General features: G+C 43.8%; 1 protein-coding gene across 1 annotated transcript in view; it reads left to right on the top strand.

The window, feature by feature from the left end:
- Positions 1 to 19,755, top strand: part of BTBD8 (BTB domain containing 8) — a 176,843-nt gene that overhangs the window by 122,381 nt on the left and 34,707 nt on the right. Inside the window, exon 11 of the mRNA XM_082265597.1 lies at positions 1,484 to 1,621. Within this exon, the coding sequence (XP_082121723.1) occupies positions 1,484 to 1,621 (138 nt within the window). The remainder of the gene's footprint in view (positions 1 to 1,483; positions 1,622 to 19,755) is intronic.

Below are 19,755 nucleotides of genomic sequence, written 5' to 3'. Positions count from 1 at the left end.
TTAGTATGCGAATTGAAGCCAAGTATATTTTTGGTGGTGTGAATATTGAAATATGGAAGCTGCCATTGCTGGCTTGTCTTTAAAGTAGTGAAAGTGCATGAAAATCCACAACCTTCAAATAGTTGCGGACCCAAAATAGGTATACAGATAGTGCATTCAAAAAAGATTGTTTTCATTTAATTGTTTAGGGTCATTGACTCCAAAGGTGGTGAAGCCTGGATCAGGAGGAGGGCCCTGGAGCCTGAACCTAAAAAAAGTAAAAAAAAATAAAAAACAATAAGTCTGCAGTCACTGCAACCATATTCTGTCCTTTAAAAGTGCAGTTTAAAAGCGCAGTGCAGGAATAAAAAATAAGCATACATACTCGCATAGATGGCTGCAGCATTGATTCGCTGTCCCCTTGCTGGCTCTACACCAAGAACTGGGGAATCAAAGAGTACTAATTCTTCAGTTCTTGGTACTGCTCAGGTTACAGAGTGGTGACTGTCATTCACTGCTCTTCCCTTGCACTGGACTATCTAGGGTGAGACTGGATGGCTCAGGCTCCCAGCAGCACAATGAGAGGCTGAGCCAGCTGCCGGTCAGGTATCTGGGTGGATCCTAACATTTTTGTCGGGATTCCTGCAGAGTGTGGACCAGCTGTGTGATGTCGTCTAGCAGCAGACTTTAGCCTGCTGTTGGCTGAATATAGGTTACAAGAGTGCAGAACTAAGTGCACATCTGTGACTCACAGAAGTATTGCCAAAAGAACAATGGCCATACTTTTTCTTTAAAAGATCATAATAAGCACTCTATGTATAACGCACATAAGATATACAGTTTTTATAAACATTTTACAAAATCTGCAACCCTTTCTGTAAAAATGCATGCCTAGATCAGCTAAACCATGTGGAATAAATTCCAAGTATTTGTCATGATATGTGGTCCTTCCTCCTCAGCAGTCATTGGGCCTGAGAGTGGACTTCTCCCTGCAGGAAACATCAGCGGGGTGTATGTGGACAGTGACTATGTATTGTGGAAAACCTCTCTGTAAGGTTTAATTCTTTGTTTTGTCATGTTTGAGATTTGGCAGTGATTTCGGTCATTAATAACATTCAGTGTAATATGAGCTCAGTCGTTTAATGTAATCAAGCCAGTATAGTATAATCGGTACAAGTTACTGCACTTTCCCTTAATAATAAGGCAATGGAAAATCCTGTAACACATAGCAAACAATCAAGAATCATCTTCTCACTGAAATCACTATCATAAGCTGAAAACTAATTGGTTGCTGGGCAAGTATCCCTTGTGGAATTACAGCAAGTAATTAGTGCCCAGCCAGCACACGCAGACTTAGCAGGTACTCCGCTTAATTTTTCTGGTAAAGTTTGAGCTGAAAGTCTAATTCTATTCCCAGAAACTTGCTGGTATTTGTCTCAGGTGTATTAAATCTCTGTCATCAGAAATAAACTAACAGCAATGCATTTCTTCTCACCCATTTTAGGCCCAGGGGATGAGCAGCCGGCCATATCTCTTAGAACATATTTTTAATGAAATAGAAAAAAGCATTTCATTTGAAAACTGCTCTTCTCTCTATATGGCTCTGGATGAGTTATTAAGGTTGGCAATAGAAAATGAGATGGTGAGTATCCCTGAGCTCTTATATTTCTAGATTTTATAGAAAGCTGTGTAAATGTTCTCCTCTGGGTAATGCCTTTTAATCAGTACATGATAAAGTTACAGATCTGATGTTTGAGTGATTTATTCACCCATCAGCACCGATTTACAGAACAGTGAAATGGAATCTTTCAGCGGGCTCTCCCTCTGTGTATTTACAATGGCACAATGAATTGAACAAATTGGCTTGCTCTGTATGTTCCTAAAATGCCTTTTTAACTTTTAAATGGCTTAAAGTATTAGTGAAGCTAATCCTGTTGGGTCATAAGGGAAACAAAATCTATACCATTGTTTCCCGAATATTATAGCGAGTAGGGTTTATGTGCAGGATTGCCTTGTGGGGGAATGTGTTTACTGTCAGCCACCAGTGACAATCACGAGAAAGAACTTGTTGATGTGAAAGGAAAACTTATGCTTTAGGATTACTTTACTTTTTCAAATAAAAGACTATGTCAAGGCAAAAAACAAAAAATTTCAGTACTTTTCTCCCATGCATGCACATTTGCCCATGTTTTATCCCTTTCGAAACCCTGCAGGTACAGATCCATTTTTGGTCTGCCAGAAATGCACTCGGTGCCTAAGGTTTTGCTGTGGGGTGACAACACACAGCTTTTTGTGGAATTAGTGTTGCAAGCCCTACCCAGTGTCTTACTAAACCACTCAAACACTCCTAATCTCGGATTTCCAAAACATTGCTCTGTAATCCATGATAAGAACTGTGGGCTGTCTAAGATAATGCAGAAGTGTGGAGAAGACCCAAGGCAACTTCAATTTCTGAAAAGATATATATATTTTATTTTTTGCCTTTTACCAAACAGATATAACGAAAAGGGGTGCATTTACTAAAGGCAAAAAGGCTGGGCAGTTTGCAACTGCTGTGGCACTCATTTTTCCCAGAGCTTAGTGAATGCCGTAAAGCTTTACTTTGTAATGAATACCCAATCAGGTGCAAGGAAAAAAAAAAAGCATTTTTGCTTGCACATGTTTTGGAGATGGAAATCAGCAGAGCTTTACCACGTTCACTAAGCTCTGGGGATATTGAGTGCAGCTGCACTTGCAAGGTGCAATCTATTTGCATTTAGTAAACCCCCCCCCCCTAATATTTCCAATGGTATAATAAACCGAACTAAAGCAAGAAAATAACAGAAGTTCATTGTTAAGGTTTACATACACTTTAACCGTTTCACTGCCTTTGGTGTAAGGCGTACGACAGCGGCATACATACAGAAGGCACAATTGTTCTAGATATATTGGCTATTTCCCAAATACCAGAGTGAGAAAACATTTTAGGGCATTCATGTACTGTTAACTGATGAGTTGTAAGGCCTTTTGAAGGGTTGCTACTGGACTTTTATGCAGAAAAAAGACTTGGCTATGCCTATGGGCAGTCCTAGCTGGTATACACCCCCCTCTCTGCTTTAGACTTTCAGTTTTTTTTCTGCCTAGTCAAGAGTAAGGACATAGTTCCCTGCCGGGATCTGTGGTCCTGGCAACTTTTTCCTTTTAAATGTTTTTTTTTTTTTCCTCCTGTTCTTTTCCTGTGAGATCTACAATCAACTGCCAGACTGGGCGACTGACTGGATATCTAGATCGAGTGGTCTTCACAGTGTGGCCAGCGAGCGCACGCGCAGAACACAGCTCCGTGCTAGGTCGGTCGCGACATAGCCCCACTGGATGGGGGCTTACCTGCGATTTAAACGCCTCACGAGGATGCATACAACCGGGTCTTGGCCTGAGTCACAGCGTTCCTCCTGGCCGACAGACCCCCCAATTGCAATAGTGAGTAGATTCTGTCTGGCGTGGTGCCGGCCTGGTTCCTGGTATGGTGAGTAGCTGCCCCCTCTCCTCTTTGGGGTGGATGCGGACCCCTCCCTGGGACAGTCGGACCTGCAGGTTCCCCTTACTCCCCCCTTTGTTGTTTGGTGGTCCCTGTAGGTCATCTTGGTGCCATATGGGGTACCGTGGTGGGTTGAAAAGTGGCAGGGGCTGGTGTGCTGCACTGTGGCCATTTTGCTGTAGCCGGCGCCATTTCTTTGGGGCCTAGGTGTTTCTAATGGCAAGCGGCCAGGTTTGTGTAGTCCGGCGGCCAGGTTTGGTTGGTCCTGCGTGCTGGCAAAGCGGCGGCCATGACAGTGGAGCCTCTGAGTGGTGGTTTTGGCTGTGGAAGCTTCTCCTTTTCCCCTGTTGTTGACTCCTGGGTTTTCCTTTTCCGTGGAAGCTGCACGTGGAGCTGCGCTATCTCTGGTGCAGACTGGTGCTAGTCTGGTGGGGTCCTTCCTCTGTCTGCCACAGGTTGTGGGGTGCTCTGCTTGCTAGTGACCCGGTGGTACTACTGGCCCGGTGGGGGTGTCCCATAGCAGTGCTAGACACTTTTTTTTGTGGTGGGCCCCCCTTTTTTCTTATGGAGTTTCAGGAGCATGTTTCCCCACCAAACCCCCTCTGAGGCTGCAGGTCCCTCGGGGTCCCAACCACCCATTGATGCACTGACGGCGGTTCTGGAGTTTCCCGGGTCAAGATGGCCTTTGGCCAGCGGGCTAGCAAAAAGCAACCCCTGCCTCATCTGTCTTGTCAGATCCTGAGCGTACATGGCCCACCCTGCAGGGTTTGCAGCTCCCTAATTTTTAGATCACGAGGATGATTCCTCCACACCTGTAGCTGTGCACGAGAAGGCGCTAGTTGACACACTGGTTACTTCTGTGCGGGAAACTTTAAAAATGGAGGATGCAGCTGAATTAGAGTTTGTATTTTTACTAAAAATTTGATTTAATAATCGGTTGTGCTTATACTGTGTGACCAATAAAAACTATTTTATTCTACAGGGTCTCCACTTTCAGAAAATATACATTGAGGAAGAGGAGTGATTAATGTTCAGGCCTAACATGTACATAAATATTGCAGCGCTGGTAATACAGGTTTAAACACATATAGTGCAAAATAATGCATATAAATCAATACATGCACTTTCGAGTGATTAAAGTGTAAATATATGTGCAAAAAGTTGCAAATGCGTGTAAGTGCATAAGTGACCAAAATTATTTAACATAAAAGTCCATATACGCTATAAAATTATTAAATCAATAAAAATAGTCCATCAAATTTATGAATAAAATCCATAGTATGTCCACCAAAAAGTGCAAGGTGCAGATGAATCCTCTTGAGAATAAAAGGACAGTGATCTTAGGTGTATAACCACCAACGGTGAAAAGGGTAACAGGTGGTTATACACCTAAGATCACTGTCCTTTTATTCTCAAGAGGATTCATCTGCACATTGCACTTTTTGGTGGACATACTATGGGATTTATTCATAAATTTTATTGACTATTTTTATTTATTTAATAATTTTATAGTGTATATGGACTTTTTATGTTAAATCATTTTGGTCACTTACGCACTTTTAACGCGTTTGCACCTTTTTTGCTTATTTTTGCACATATATTTACACTTTCTTCACTTGAAAGTGCATGTATTGATTTATATGCATTATTTTGCACTATGTGTTTAAACCTGTATTACCAGTGATGCAATATTTATAACCGTCTTGTTTAGAAATTGTCATTTGTTTTTGCAGGCTGTTGATTATTAGTGTTAGTGCGGTATATCTTCTACATCCTAAAATGTACATACTTTATTACCAAAAGTATTGGGATGTCTGCTTTTAACCACTTCTAGACCGGAAGGTTTTAACCCCTTAATGGCCAGGCCATTTTTTTGCGATATGGCACTGCGTTATTTTACCTGAGGATTGCGCAGTCGTGCGACGCTGTACCCAAATAAAATGTATGTCCCTTTTTTCCCACAAATGGAGAGCTTTTTTTTGGTGGGATTTGATCACCCCTGTGGTTTTTTTTATTTTTTTGTGCTATAAACAAAGAGCAACAATTATTAAAAAAAAAAATACTTCTCTTTTGTTCATTGTTGTAAGATTCTGGTACCTTCGGTACCCTTCCAGCCCATTTCTTCCGCATTGCGTCCCACCTTTTCAGCTAGGTGGAACGCATATACCTGCCTATCTCTTTAAGCCGCATGACGTCATCACTAGGCGCCGCTCTGAGCGGCTATTTCAATCGCCGGCTTTCACTCACAAGGTATTCGTGCAAACCGCTTGTTATACAGCCTTGTCTGACGCTGCTGAAGCCTCCAGCTATTTCCCCAGTATCTGGATAGACCGGAGTCTCGCTACTTGATCCTGTATCTCGCTACTGATCCTGTATCTCGCTACCTGATCCTTATCTCATTACCGGACCCCTCATCTCTCTAAACCAACTAGTGATAAGTACCCCACAGGGGATTCCTTCCTATCAACTTACACTATCTACTCTTGCATACTAAAGACTGTTGCTATCTATGCATTACTATTTCTATCATCTGCACTGTTACATAGATTGCTAGCTCTTGAGTCTACTACCATCTATATCCTTGCACTGAGTTAGCAATTCCTGTACACTTCATCTGCTGTCCCCTACCACCTGTTATTTGTACATGATTGCTAACCTATCTGCATACTATCTATCACCATCTGCTAACACTCCTGAACATTACTATTGAGTGCCTATCATTGCTATCACTACTCACGCCTGTCCTTTCAGCACATCACCTCTATACTATCGTATACAACCTATCACTCCAGGAACATCTTATCTGAGTGTCTGTATATTTTCATGCTGAGGCAGGCTGGGCCACAATGATGAGTCTGGAGAGTTGGATATGGTGATTCAACACATCTCTACACGACTACTGAGTGGAAATTCTGCAGCTGCAAATCCAGTTCACTAAACAAACGCCGGAGCGTTACAGATTGCACGAACCAGAAAAAAAAAAATGGATTCAGCAGAATTAGCCACTCATGTGGTACAACTAACACAAAAGGTAGATGCATTAATCCTTTTCCTTGCCGAAGTGAAAAATGAAAATCAGACTTTGAGACAGCAGATAGCCCGTGTTTCACAGCTCACTGCTGCTCAACCTCGTGAGCCCAAAATAAACCCTCCTCTAATGTTTACAGGTGATCGGAAAAAATTTTGTGAATTTAAAAACGCATGTCAATTGCTTTTTAATTTAAAACCTCGTACTTACACTACAGACCAAATTAAAGTCTGCACCACTATCTCATATTTGTCGGGTGATCCACGGGCTTGGGCAGACTCTCTCTTTGAGAAAAATTACCCTCTTCTTAACTCCTGTCCTTTATTCTTAGCAGAACTCGCTAGCTTATATGAAGACCCAAATAGGCAGCCAATTGAGGGCTTTAAAACAAGGAAGGAGACCTGTTGAAGACTTCGTAGCAGAGTTCAAAAGATGGACCCTTGATTCAGGGTGGAATGATGCATCTTTGCGAACCCAGTTCAGACTCGGGTTATCAGAAGCCGTTAAAGACGAGCTCGCCCGAGCGGATTTACCTGGCACTTTGGATGCCTTAATACAACTCAGCATCAATATTGACAGGCGACTGCGAGAAAGAAAGGCTGAGAAAATGGGAGTACCATTATCCAATCCTTCTCGGGTTTCGCCCGTTGACCCTACTCCTATGGAGGTAGGAACCATACTCCCACCATTATCGTCTACTGAACGAGCCAGGAGAAGATCTGAAAATCTCTGCATGTACTGCGCCTCCCCGGATCATTTGATAAGCGTCTGTCCCCTTGTCCGCAAAAAAGAGGGTGAGTGTTCACATGTCTTGCTGGGGGATTAACGACTTCTTTTTCTAATCCCTATCTTTTTATTCATTTGACCTTACAGTGGGACCACAATAGGATCACCACCAAGGCTATGATCGACACAGGATCTTGTGGGAACTACATTGACACTAGTTTTGTTGCTTTAAATAAAATGCCTATTATTTCAAAATCTAAACCTGTCTCTGTTAGTTTTATTAACAGTATTCCGTTATCTTCTGGTCCAATTACCAATCAGACACAAGCACTCCTTGCTACTGCTAACGAGTCTCATGCTGAGACCACCACTTTTGATGTATTACCTTCACCACATTTTCCCATTATTTTGGGACTTCCCTGGTTACACATACATCAACCATTGATTGGAAAACACAGACTCTAACCTTCCCCTCTCACTACTGCGAGACCACGTGTAACCTCCAATCATATAAAAAAAATCCTGTCCATGGTGTCAGATGAAATTTCACCACCACCATGTTATCAGGATCTATCAGAAGTCTTCCTTGAGAAAAATGCTCAAGTATTGCCTCCCCATAGGGACTACGATTGTTCTATTGATCTACTCCCTAATAGTAAACTACCTTTCGGTCATGTTTATCCTCTTTCTCAGGATGTTCTTTCTCATTTCAAGGAATACTTGGATGAGAATTTAGCGAAAGGGTTTATTAGACCCTCTACTTCTTCCACAGCTGCAGGACTTTTCTTTGTCCGCAATAAGGATTTAAGTCTCAGGCCTATTATTGACTATAGGCAATTAAATACCATTACGATAAAGGATCGCTATCCTTTACCTCTCATTCCCGAACTCATTGAACAAGTGCGCAGAGCTACCTACTTTTCAAAATTGGGCCTAAAAGGGGTATACAACCTCATCCGAATCCGTAATGGGGATGAGTGGAAGACGGCATTCAGAACCAGATACGGATTATTCGAATATCTAGTGATGCCTTTTGGGTTGTGTAATGCTCCCGCAGCATTTCAGCGATTCATAAATGACATCTTCAGAGACTTACTTGATGTTTGTGTTGTGGTATATCTGGATGATATACTCATTTATTCTCAGTCCTTGTCCGAACATGTAAGACTTGTGCTATCCAGATTACTCGCACACAATTTATACGTAAAATTGGAAAAAATGCTTATTTCATAAGGAAGAAGTACTATTCCTAGGATACATCATATCTAAGAACGGTATCAAGATGGATATGAGCAAGATATCGTGTATACTGGATTGGCCTGTACCAACAACTCGTAAGGCATTACAACGATTCCTTGGATTTTCAAACTTCTATAGGAAGTTCATCAAGAACTTCTCTTCTATTGTGAGACCGCTCACACAACTTACAAGTGTAAAGAAACCATTCAAATGGTCTGAAGAAGCAAATAAAGCTTTCCGCTTGTTAAAATCAAGCTTCACTTCTGCTCCCATACTACGCCATCCAGACCCATCCCTTCAATACATCCTGGAGGTAGATGCGTCAAATATGGCTGTAGGAGCAGTTCTTTCCCAACGACCAACGAATACTTCACCACTCCACCCAGTTGCTTTTTTCTCTAAATCACTAAGTAGCCCAGAGGTGAATTACCCAGTGGGTGAAAAAGAGTTGCTTGCCATAAAACTGGCACTAGAAAATTGGCGACATTTACTTGAAGGTACTCGATTGCCAATACTCATATATACAGATCATAAGAATCTCCAATATCTTCAGACCAACAAGACTCTTTCCCCCGGCAGGTACGTTGGTCATTATTCTTCCTAAGATTCAACTTCCTAGTGACCTACACGCCTGCAGACAGAAACAAAAAAGCGGATGCGCTATCACGGCTAACCGAAGATAACTGCGCCGAAATCCCTTCACTTCCTATAATACCCCAGGACCGTATTATTGGTGTTGTTCGTTCCTTGAAGGAAGAGATTCTGCACAGTATAGGACTGGATTCACCACCACCACAACTAAGTGCTGATGCAGAAGGCTTCCTCTACTTTAACGACAAACTCTACATACCTCCTGGTATGCGTACCAAGATCTTGGAATTATCACATGACGTACCTATGGCAGGACATATGGGTATGACTAAGACATTCAATTTGCTCACCAGGCAATTTTGGTGGCCTGATATGAAGACGTCTGTACAAAAATTTGTTTCCTCATGTGACATCTGTGCAAGGTCCAAAATTGACACTACAAAACCATCTGGTATACTTTGCAGTCTACCAATACCCAAAGTTCCATGGGAAGTTGTGTCCTTAGACTTTATAGTAGAATTACCACCTTCCAAAGGATTTACTACCATTCTAATGTCAGTGGACCATCTGACAAAGATGGCACATTTCATTTCTATTCGCAGACTACCTTCATCTAAGGAAACAGCGGAATTACTAGTGAAACATGTGTTCAAGCTACATGGAATTCCAAAGACTCTTTTATCTGACCGAGGTTCATAGTTCATCTCCAAGTTTTGGCAAGCTCTATGTCATATACTACGAATTGAGCGAAAACTTACTTCTCCCTACCACCCTCAGACCAATGGACAAACTGAAAGAGTCAACCAGTGCATTGAACAATATTTGCGTTGCTACACCTCATACCTACAGGATGATTGGGTGGACCTCCTCCCTCTGGCAGAATTTGCTTACAATAACGCAACCCACAGTACTACTAAGCAAATTCCATTCTACCTAAACTATGGGTTTCGTCCCACACTTCTTCCACCACGCATCCTGCCATCAAGTAACCCAGTAGCCTCTGACTATCTTACCCAAATAAAAGACTCTCTGGGTTTACTTAACACCACCATCTCACATGCTCATAGCCAACAAAAAAGGTACTACGACCTCCGTAGAAGACCTTCTCCTCAATATGCTATTGGGGATCTCGTTTGGCTATCTACGAAAAACTTAAGGTTAAAGATCCCCAGTAAAAAGCTTGGGCCTTTGTTTCTAGGACCTTTCCCAATTGAGAAGCTCGTTGGGAGAGCTGCAGTTCAACTCACCTTACCGGCAGATCTTAAAATACACCCCATCTTTCACGTATCGCTACTGAAACCACATGTTCCCAACCAAGGAATTAGACCTACCATCTCGCCTCCACCTCCAGTACAAGTTGAGGGCGGAGAAGAATTTGAGATTAAGGAGATTTTGGATTCTCGTATCCACAGAGGGAAACTCCCATATCTCATAAGATGGAAAAACTATGGACCCCAAGACGACACCTGGTTGGATACTTCTGACGTTCACGCTCCCAGGCTTATACGAAGGTTCCACTCCAAATACCTGGAGAGACCAGTGCTATAGGCCTTCCGGAGCCGGCCTTAAGGGGGGGGTACTGTAAGATTCTGGTACCTTCGGTACCCTTCCAGCTCATTTCTTCCGCATTGCGTCCCACCTTTTCAGCTAGGTGGAACGCATATACCTGCCTATCTCTTTAAGCCGCATGACGTCATCACTAGGCGCCGCTCTGAGCGGCTATTTCAATCGCCGGCTTTCACTCACAAGGTGTTCGTGCAAACCGCTTGTTATACAGCCTTGTCTGACGCTGCCGAAGCCTCCAGCTATTTCCCCAGTATCTGGATAGACCGGAGTCTCGCTACTTGATCCTGTATCTCGCTACTGATCCTGTATCTCGCTACCTGATCCTTATCTCATTACCGGACCCCTCATCTCTCTAAACCAACTAGTGATAAGTACCCCACAGGGGATTCCTTCCTATCAACTTACACTACTCTTGCATACTAAAGACTGTTGCTATCTATGCATTACTATTTCTATCATCTGCACTGTTACATAGATTGCTAGCTTTTGAGTCTACTACCATCTATATCCTTGCACTGAGTTAGCAATTCCTGTACACTTCATCTGCTGTCCCCTACCACCTGTTATTTGTACATGATTGCTAACCTATCTGCATACTATCTATCACCATCTGCTAACACTCCTGAACATTACTATTGAGTGCCTATCATTGCTATCACTACTCACGCCTGTCCTTTCAGCACATCACCTCTATACTATCGTATACAACCTATCACTCCAGGAACATCTTATCTGAGTGTCTGTATATTTGCATGCTGAGGCAGGCTGGGCCACAATGATGAGTCTGGAGAGTTGGATATGATGATTCAACACATCTCTACACGACTACTGAGTGGAAATTCTGCAGCTGCAAATCCAGTTCACTAAACAAACGCCGGAGCGTTACAATTGTCGGACACAGCTCCATATCTTCTTTGACCCTTGGGTTTTGCTGCTCTTCATAGGAGTAGGACTAGGCGGAAACAAATTTGACTATGCTCCTAGGGCGGTATACTTCCTGCTATAGGACTTCAATTTTCTGCCTAGTCAGGAGTAAGGACTTGGTTCCTTGACGGGATCTATGGTCCTGGCATCTTTTTTTCCTTTTTTAAATGGAATTTTTTTTTTCTTCTTTTATTAATTTCTGTTCCTGTGAGAACTATAATCAGCTGCCATGTTGGGCGATGCACTGGATATCCTAGATCCTTGCGGTCTTCCCAGTCTGGCCAGCAAGTGCAACCGAACTTTAGCTCCCCCGCTAGGTTGGCCATGACTAGCCCCACGACTAGCTGGCAGGCAAGTAAAACACCTCGCGTGGACACATAGCTCTGGTCACGACACTGGTCACAACCTGAGTCACCCCCCCCCCCCAACCTCTGGTAAAATGCTGGGGTGGACGCGGCCCCTTTTCTCTGGTTGGTAGGCCCCCTATGTGTCCTTCCTTCCCGCCTGGTGCTCCCCCCCCCCCTCACTAACAGGGTTCCCCTGCACGTCACCCTCACCTACCCCCCTTATCACCCCTTCCCGAGGTGGCCTGGCTACTTTCAGGTATGGGGCCATGCAGTGTTGGGCTGGTGGGGGGAGGGAGCACACCACTGGCTGCTCACAATAACATTTTATGTGGCAATGTCATGCATGGCAAGCAGCTTGGCGCTCTGCATCCTTCCCTAGGTCGGTGGTGGTGAGTCCCTGCGGGTGTACAGCTCCCTCCTTCTGCTATAGCAGCGCTGCTGGTGCGCTGAGACTTGTAGTACTACTACTGCAGTGGTGAGAGGGGGGGTTATTACAATTTTTTTCACATATTGCGGGCGGTCTCTGGGTTAACCATGGTGTCCCTGGAGCACGTGTCACCACCTGACCCACTCTCGGAAACTGCAGAACGCTCTGGGTCTCAGTCTGTCCTGGCGGCCATGACGGCAGTCCTGCAGGCCCTAGTGTCAAAAGTTGATATGGCCCTTCAAAAGTGGCCTAGCAAGAAGCGCCCTCCGCCTTCACCTGTATCCTCTGCCTCCTCAGATTCTGAGGTGGTTCTGGCAGCCGCGGATGCGATTCAACCCACCAAGTCTGCATCCATGCATCCACGCACCCTGAGTGCTTTGACAGTGAGGATGTATCCTCTTCCACTACAGCCGCACATGAAAAGGTACTTGTGGAGGCACTTTTAAAGACCCTGTGGACAAGAGAGCTGAGGCTCTAGTCCGATACACCGTGGCAGGTTCAATTTTGAGGCCGGTGTTTGCCATCACCTTGGTCTCCCAGACCTTAACGGAATGGGCAAAGCTTCTGTGCCAGGATTTGAAAGGGGGTCAACATCCTCCTGAGCGAGCAGATTAGTGGTTACAGTATATTTACAGATAATGCCTCTGGATGCAGCCCTTTATGCCTGCAGAGCGTCTGTGACAGCTGTGAACCTTCGCTGCATGATTCGGCTGAAATACTGGTCTGCGGACCAGGCTTCCAAAAAAGGTGTTGACTGGGCTCCCTTTTGTAGGAGACTGCCTGTTCAGAGCTTCTATGGAAGAGATCATTTAAGGTCTTTCGGGAGGTAAGAGTACTCTGCTTCCACAGGTTGCCAAGAGCAAAGAGCCTCCTTGTAATCCTAGTCCTTTCTTCTTGACTCAAAAACAGCCCTTTTGTCCTGCGGGCTCACAGGACAAAGGATGAAAATCCACCCGTAACTTTGCAGGAGGTTCCAAGAGGCCCTGGGCTGGTGAGTCAAAGGTGGGTTCCACTGGTCCCGCAGACAAGCCCTCCTCTGCCTGATGGGGGTGCCCTCACCCGTATCTGGGGTGGGGGAGACGTCCTTCGCTTCTTTCTAGCCCTGTGGATCTCTTTCATTTAAGACAAATGGGTCCACGAGTTGATTCGGTCCGGTTACGACATTGTTTTCGGTTCTTCCCTTCCAACTTGCGCCTGTCCCTGGATCGGCTGATGGGCCTTTACATCACAGGGAGTAATTGTGCTAGTTCCAGAGTTGGAAAGTTTTCAGGGATTTTATTCAAATCTGTTTACTGTTCCCTGGAAGGAAGGCAATGTCCGTCCAATCTTGGACCTCAAGGCCCTGAATCCCTTTGTGCGGGTTCAGAAATTTTGGATGGAGTCCATTTGCAAGGTGGTGGCATCCCTTCATCAAGGGGATTTTCTGGCCTCTATCGATATCAAGGATGCTTATCTTCATATTGGGGATTGATCGATTATCGGCAAAACCGATATTCACTTTTCCCGATCTATCGGTGTCGGCCCAGGAACTTGCTGATTATTAACGATATTGTCGTGACGTCATTGCATATGTTGCACCACGCGCCTCCGTGCACTGGGCCTAACCTTCTCCCTTCTTAGGCCACCTCCCTCGCCTTGGACAGCCTCGTCTTGAGCCGGGAGTGTATAACACAGCCATACACTCACAGGCCCTGTACCAGCCAGCCACGAGCACTGTACCAGCTAGCCACCCACAGACCCTGTACCAGCCAGCCACAGGCACTTTACCAGCTAGCCTCCCACCCATCACAGGGTGCCAGCCAGCAACCCACCACAGGGTGCCAGCCAGCCACCCACCACCACAGGGTGCCAGCAAGCCAGCCATCCAGAAAAGGGTGCCATCTGGAAGAGCAGGATGCTGCAAAAAGAGAAAAATGTCCAAAAAGATAAGACAGAAGATAAACTTCATTATGATCGAATAGATGCCATGTTTAGTGTTTTATTGGGGCATCATGCAGAGGATTCTTCTGAATCTGCAATAATGACCCTGGATGATGAACTTCATCTCTATTTTGAAGGAACCAGTAATTGACAGAAGTGATGATCCTCTTCAGTGGTGGAAAGAACATGAGGCATGCTACAAAAGACTTGCTTCTCATGCTAGAAGATACCTTTCTGCTCCTCCTTCCTCGGTACCAAGTGACCGTGTTTTTAGTGAAGTGGCAGCAATATATGAAAAAATCAGAAGCCGTTTAACTGGTGAACATGCTGAAATGTTATGCTTTCTGCACTATAATATTATTCTACTTAACTGGGAGTATTGAAAGTGAGTAGTACTAGTGTCCAGTCCACTGTCTTTTGCACTGCAGCTACTAGATTTAATCATTGCACTACTGCAGCAGTTTATGTAAGTTTTGTTTTGGGAAGCCTTTAGTTATTATTTTCCCAGCACTTTATTTTTCACAGTTGTCTACTCTTCTAGGACTCGTTTGTTCACATTATGTTAAACTGATGTACCTGCAAGTGAAAGCTGTGCGGTTTTCCTATCGGTTTTCATGCAAGTTAAGGTGTGAAGAACAAGCCTTTAATGTTAAAAATGTTAATAAACAAACATTAACCTGTTCCGTACCAGATTTGTGTCAAAAATTGTCTTTATTTTTCAAAACTTTAAATGTACAAAATATCGGCCGATACCGATAATTTGTGACCATAATATCGTTATCGGCGCTGAAAAAAAAATATCGGTCTGCTTCATATCCCAATATATGTCAGGCACCAGAGTTTTCTTCGCTTTGCCGTGGGAGAGGAGCATTATCAATTCATGGTGTTATCCTTTGGTCTCGCCTCAGCTCCTCGGGTGTTCACAAAAGTGTTGGCCCTGGTGTTAGCCTTGCTCAGGCAGAAGGGGATCGCGGTACTGGGTACCTGGACGATCTCCTTCTGCGAGCAGAGTCTCCGTCTGTCTTAAAAGACTATCTGGGCATCACTGTGCAAACTCTGCAAGAGTTCGGCTGGACACTGAATTTTCAGAAATCCGCTCTGACTTTGTCCGACCTGGACTACCTTGGCCCTTACTTTGGATTCAGCCTTAGCCAGGGTGTTTCTTCCGGAGGTGAAACTGCTTAAGTTGCAGCATGTGATTTGGCTCCTGTTGTCCAACCATTGGTCTTCTCTCAGGATTTGCATGCAAGTTCTGGGGTTGATGGTCTCCACCTTCGAGGCGGTTCTGTTTGCTCAGTTCTATACCAGGCATCTGCAAAAGGAGATTCTTGCCAAATGGGACAAGAATCCTCAATCTCTGGACAATCTGATCCTGTTGAGCCAGGGTGCGAGGGAATCCTTGATTTGGTGGCTCCGTTCCCCAGCGCTTCGATAGGGGAAGTCCTTTCTCCCCCTGTACCGGACAGTAGTTTCCACAGACGCCAACCTGTCCGGGTGGAGAGGTATCTTGGGCACAGATTCAGCTCAAAGGGTTTGGACTCAGGAGGAGTCCAGTCTGCCAATCAATATCCTGGAGATTCGGACGATCAGGCTTTGACTGTCCCTGTGGTTGGATCGTCTGCAGGGGTGCCCGGTAAGGATTCAATCGGCCATGGCTGTGGCATATGTCAATCATCAAGGGGGCACCAATAGTGCCCTAGTGGCCAGAAAAGTACCTGGCATTCTAAGGTGGGCAGAACGATATGTTTCGGCCCTCTCTGCTGTGCACATTCCAGGGGTGGAAAATTGACAGGCGGACTACCTTAGTCAACTGAAGGAAGTAGTGAGGCGCTAACACATAAGTACATCAAGTCACGAATATTCTTTTAAATCACAACCTCAATAATGAACATAATAGTGCTATATAAGTCAGCAAATGTGACTAATATCAGTGCAAAAACAACTCAAATAATAAAAAATCTACCTAAAACAATTGGTAATCGTGCACAAAGCAGACGTGAATAAATGGTGGAATAGGTAATAAAAGTGCTGGTGCAATATTCCTCCTAAACACAATACTGGTGTTATAAGTGGGTGCACCAATTTATGCAAACAAGATATGATATAAGTAGGTGGGTTGCTTCATGCAATAAACAAATAAATAGGAATTAAAGTGTGGATTCAATAAATGTGAATGAGTGCTGGACACAAATATGAATGATGAAAAAGTGACACACCGAAACAATTAATTAATTAAAAAGATTGCCAGAAAGTCCATATGGGATATAAAAGTTTAAAGTGAAATAGTGTCAATTCTTGTGGTGTTTCTCTGTGCTTCTTCTCTTAGTGGGATATAAAAGTGACATGGGGATATCTGATCCTTCACCCAGTGAGCTGAGGTCACTTACCAGAAGCACTAAGGCCTCTGAAGACCTATAGTGCAGGTAGAGCTTTAGGCCCCTTTCACACAGGCGAACCTTCAGATCTGCCTTTCAGTTTTTTTGGGGGATCTGAACGGTCCCCCCATGCATTCCTATGGGGCATCGGATGTCAGCGGAGACATGTCTGCTGATATCCGATCCGTCAAATCTGGACGGATGGAAACCCTATTTTCCATGCATCCAGCGGATGAGAACGGACCGATGGTCCGTTCCCATCCGATTTCCCCCATAGAGATGCATGGGGAACTGACAGCCGTGTCTTCGCACACAGCGCGGAGAACAGCTGTCATCCTCCTGCTCAGCGGGGGATCAGCGGATCGATCCCCCGCTGAGAAAAACGGAGTCCATCCGACGGACGGAGTGTGTGAAAGGAGCCTTAAGGTCTTGCAGCGACACCCTCCTCCTAGGTGAAGATTCAAGGGTAATATTCTCTTATATGGATGGCTCAAATCCCAGGTGGCTCAAAAAACACATGGAGAGGTACTCATGGTGCAGTAATTTTTATTAAAGGTAGAATAAATAAAAGAAACTCAAATTTTTGGTGTCTCTTAAGTCACTTGCAGTAGGCAATGAATTCAAGTCAGTAGGAGCCGCTGGGAAGTGTTCCTTCTGCGTTCCACGCTACAGATTCCTGCAAACCGGACGTAACGTACTGGACCCTCAATTTCATGGGGAAAAAATAGCAAAAAAATATAGTATATTCAATTGCGATTCAAGTCCTGTTGTAATTGAATATGATTAAAAATTACCTTTTCCTTTCAGTCTGCACCTCTATCATTTTCTGTAAAATGCAATGCAGTATGGCTACCTGGAGGGGTTCTGTACACAGAATATCTACAGAGCGTCCCTCGGAAACGTAATTTCCTGCTTGTGTGATTGGCTTACTGATTTTCCCAGACATCTACACTAAGATACAAATCAGATTTTTGGCATCCCCTGCAGCAAAAATGTTGTTTTTGTTGAGATACTCCTAATACGAAATCACTAATGCTCGGTTCACACTGATGCGGTGTAAATTGATGCAATTTCACAGTGTGATTTGTGTTTTGACAGGTTCAAATTTAATGCGATTTCTGAGGGGACTGGGCATAGCTGGAGATTAAATTTGCACCACACCCACACTAAACTCACACAAGACCCTTTTTTTTTCCTGAATCAAAATTGCACCACATCTATGTGAATGCCAATAGTTTAAGGGGGTTGTTGTGCGCTTCTGGGTGTTTACAATGTGTTAAAGTGCTTGTGTGTCTTCTCCAAAAATAAATGTGCAAGAATAATTTTTAAAAAATCTGTGTATGGAATATATTCGTTTCCTATTGCAAATGTTCAAAAACTAACCTTGATTTTTTACATATAATTTATAAGGTGCTTGTGTGAATAACTTATTCCAATAGGTCGATAAAATATTAAAACTTAGTATAGTGCTTCTTATAGGTGCTTCTACAAAAGTGCTCTGTGCATCCAATGTGAATACAAATGTAAACAATAAAACTTCAACAATCTAAACCAATGTATCAAATCTGTGCAAATAAGCAATTAACCATAATATAGAGTGTCCGGTTCAAAACAGTGCATTAAAACAATTCTCAAAACCAGGCTTCTTCAAAAAAAGGAGGGGGGGACGTGCTCAAAAAAATTTACAAAAAGTATGTATACGAAAATCAAGTATGCTGAATAGTAGTGATTAGGTGATGTGACTTCTTTTCCTCCCTTGTGCAGTGATTACACTTCTAGGTGTGCTATATTCTCACCTCAAATAGGAGTATAATACGCTTGTATTATATATCCGAGTGGAAGGTGGTTCCTTATCCGGTGTCAAATCACAGCAGGCCTTTTCAAAGAAATCCTGTGTTCCTTCCCAATCTCATGCTGTCTTTGGGGATCTGTATAATGCCTTCTTAGTAGTGCGATCTCCTTGGGTGTGTAACTCCTCCTTAGGGCAGAGAGAAATCCGAAGGTCTCGTTGTTCTCCGCCGTGTCGGACAAGTCGTCATACAACAAGGTGTTGTCTTTTTGCCCCGTGCCGTGTTTATAGGAATAGGACGCCAGGTATTTCACAAACAGCTCCGTGGCTTTGGTAGTGAGGAGGAGGGCATCCGGGTTCTTGTCTATGTGAATGGCCTTCATAGAAAACCATGTATTTTCAGATGACATGTGAATCTATGGATTTCGGATCACATCCGTGTGAACCGGGCCTCAAGAGATGCAGTCCTGCAATTTTCCTCATTTGAGCCCTGCACGTGCAGCAGGCCTGGTATATATGCTGATGGCCCATTTTATATATATTTATGCCCATCAGGTTAGTTAAAGGTGGTTTACTACAGCATTTCAGGAGAGCAAATAATGCAACTAATACTGCCCTGCAGGAGGAAAAAAAACTGTTTTACACCATGCTATAACAAGCACTATGGCAATACTCTGGTGTGTTTTGGTGCCATTTATTCTAAATGGTACCTTAATGCACTTAACTGCAAGTTCTATGCATCTGTGTTGCAATCCGCTTGGTAGCATTCTACCATTCATTGTGGTGTAGGTTAGATCATTTAGTATAGGTTTGATTTTTAGTCCGTTGCGGTGCATCGCCAGCCCATATAAATGAATGGACTGCCTGAACCCAACGTGCGTCTTCCGACCGTACAATCGTGTAGGGAGCCAAAATTGTTCAACATGGCTATCAACCTTTGCGTTCTATGAACTATTGATGTAATCACTGCTTTAATACTCTGGTCCTCAGTCCCCTGCATGTCTTCTGTCACCACTAGGCCAAAAAAGGCAGTCCTTTACTAAATCACAAATAGTTTTTTTTGTACAGTGTCATTTGAATGGCACAGCTAATAGATGTCTTTGTACAGCACAGACTGCAATGCAGACAAATCTAACAGCAGATAATGTATGACAAGCTGCAGCCATGAGGAAGGCACTGCAGGTTGTGTCCATTACTAAAACCGCCACAGCTGATCTTGAGAATTCATCTTGGGTAGTCTGCGAAAAACTATTTTTATTTGTTTATTGTCACATATCTAAAATAAGGGATAAAAATATATATTTTTTTTTCTCATTTCAAATATAGATTA

This window comes from Pelophylax lessonae (genome assembly GCF_965119305.1).
Source record: "Pelophylax lessonae genome assembly, chromosome: 8".
In the NCBI taxonomy this organism is placed as follows: domain Eukaryota; kingdom Metazoa; phylum Chordata; class Amphibia; order Anura; family Ranidae; genus Pelophylax; species Pelophylax lessonae.
This window is presented reverse-complemented; position numbering and strand designations above follow the sequence as displayed.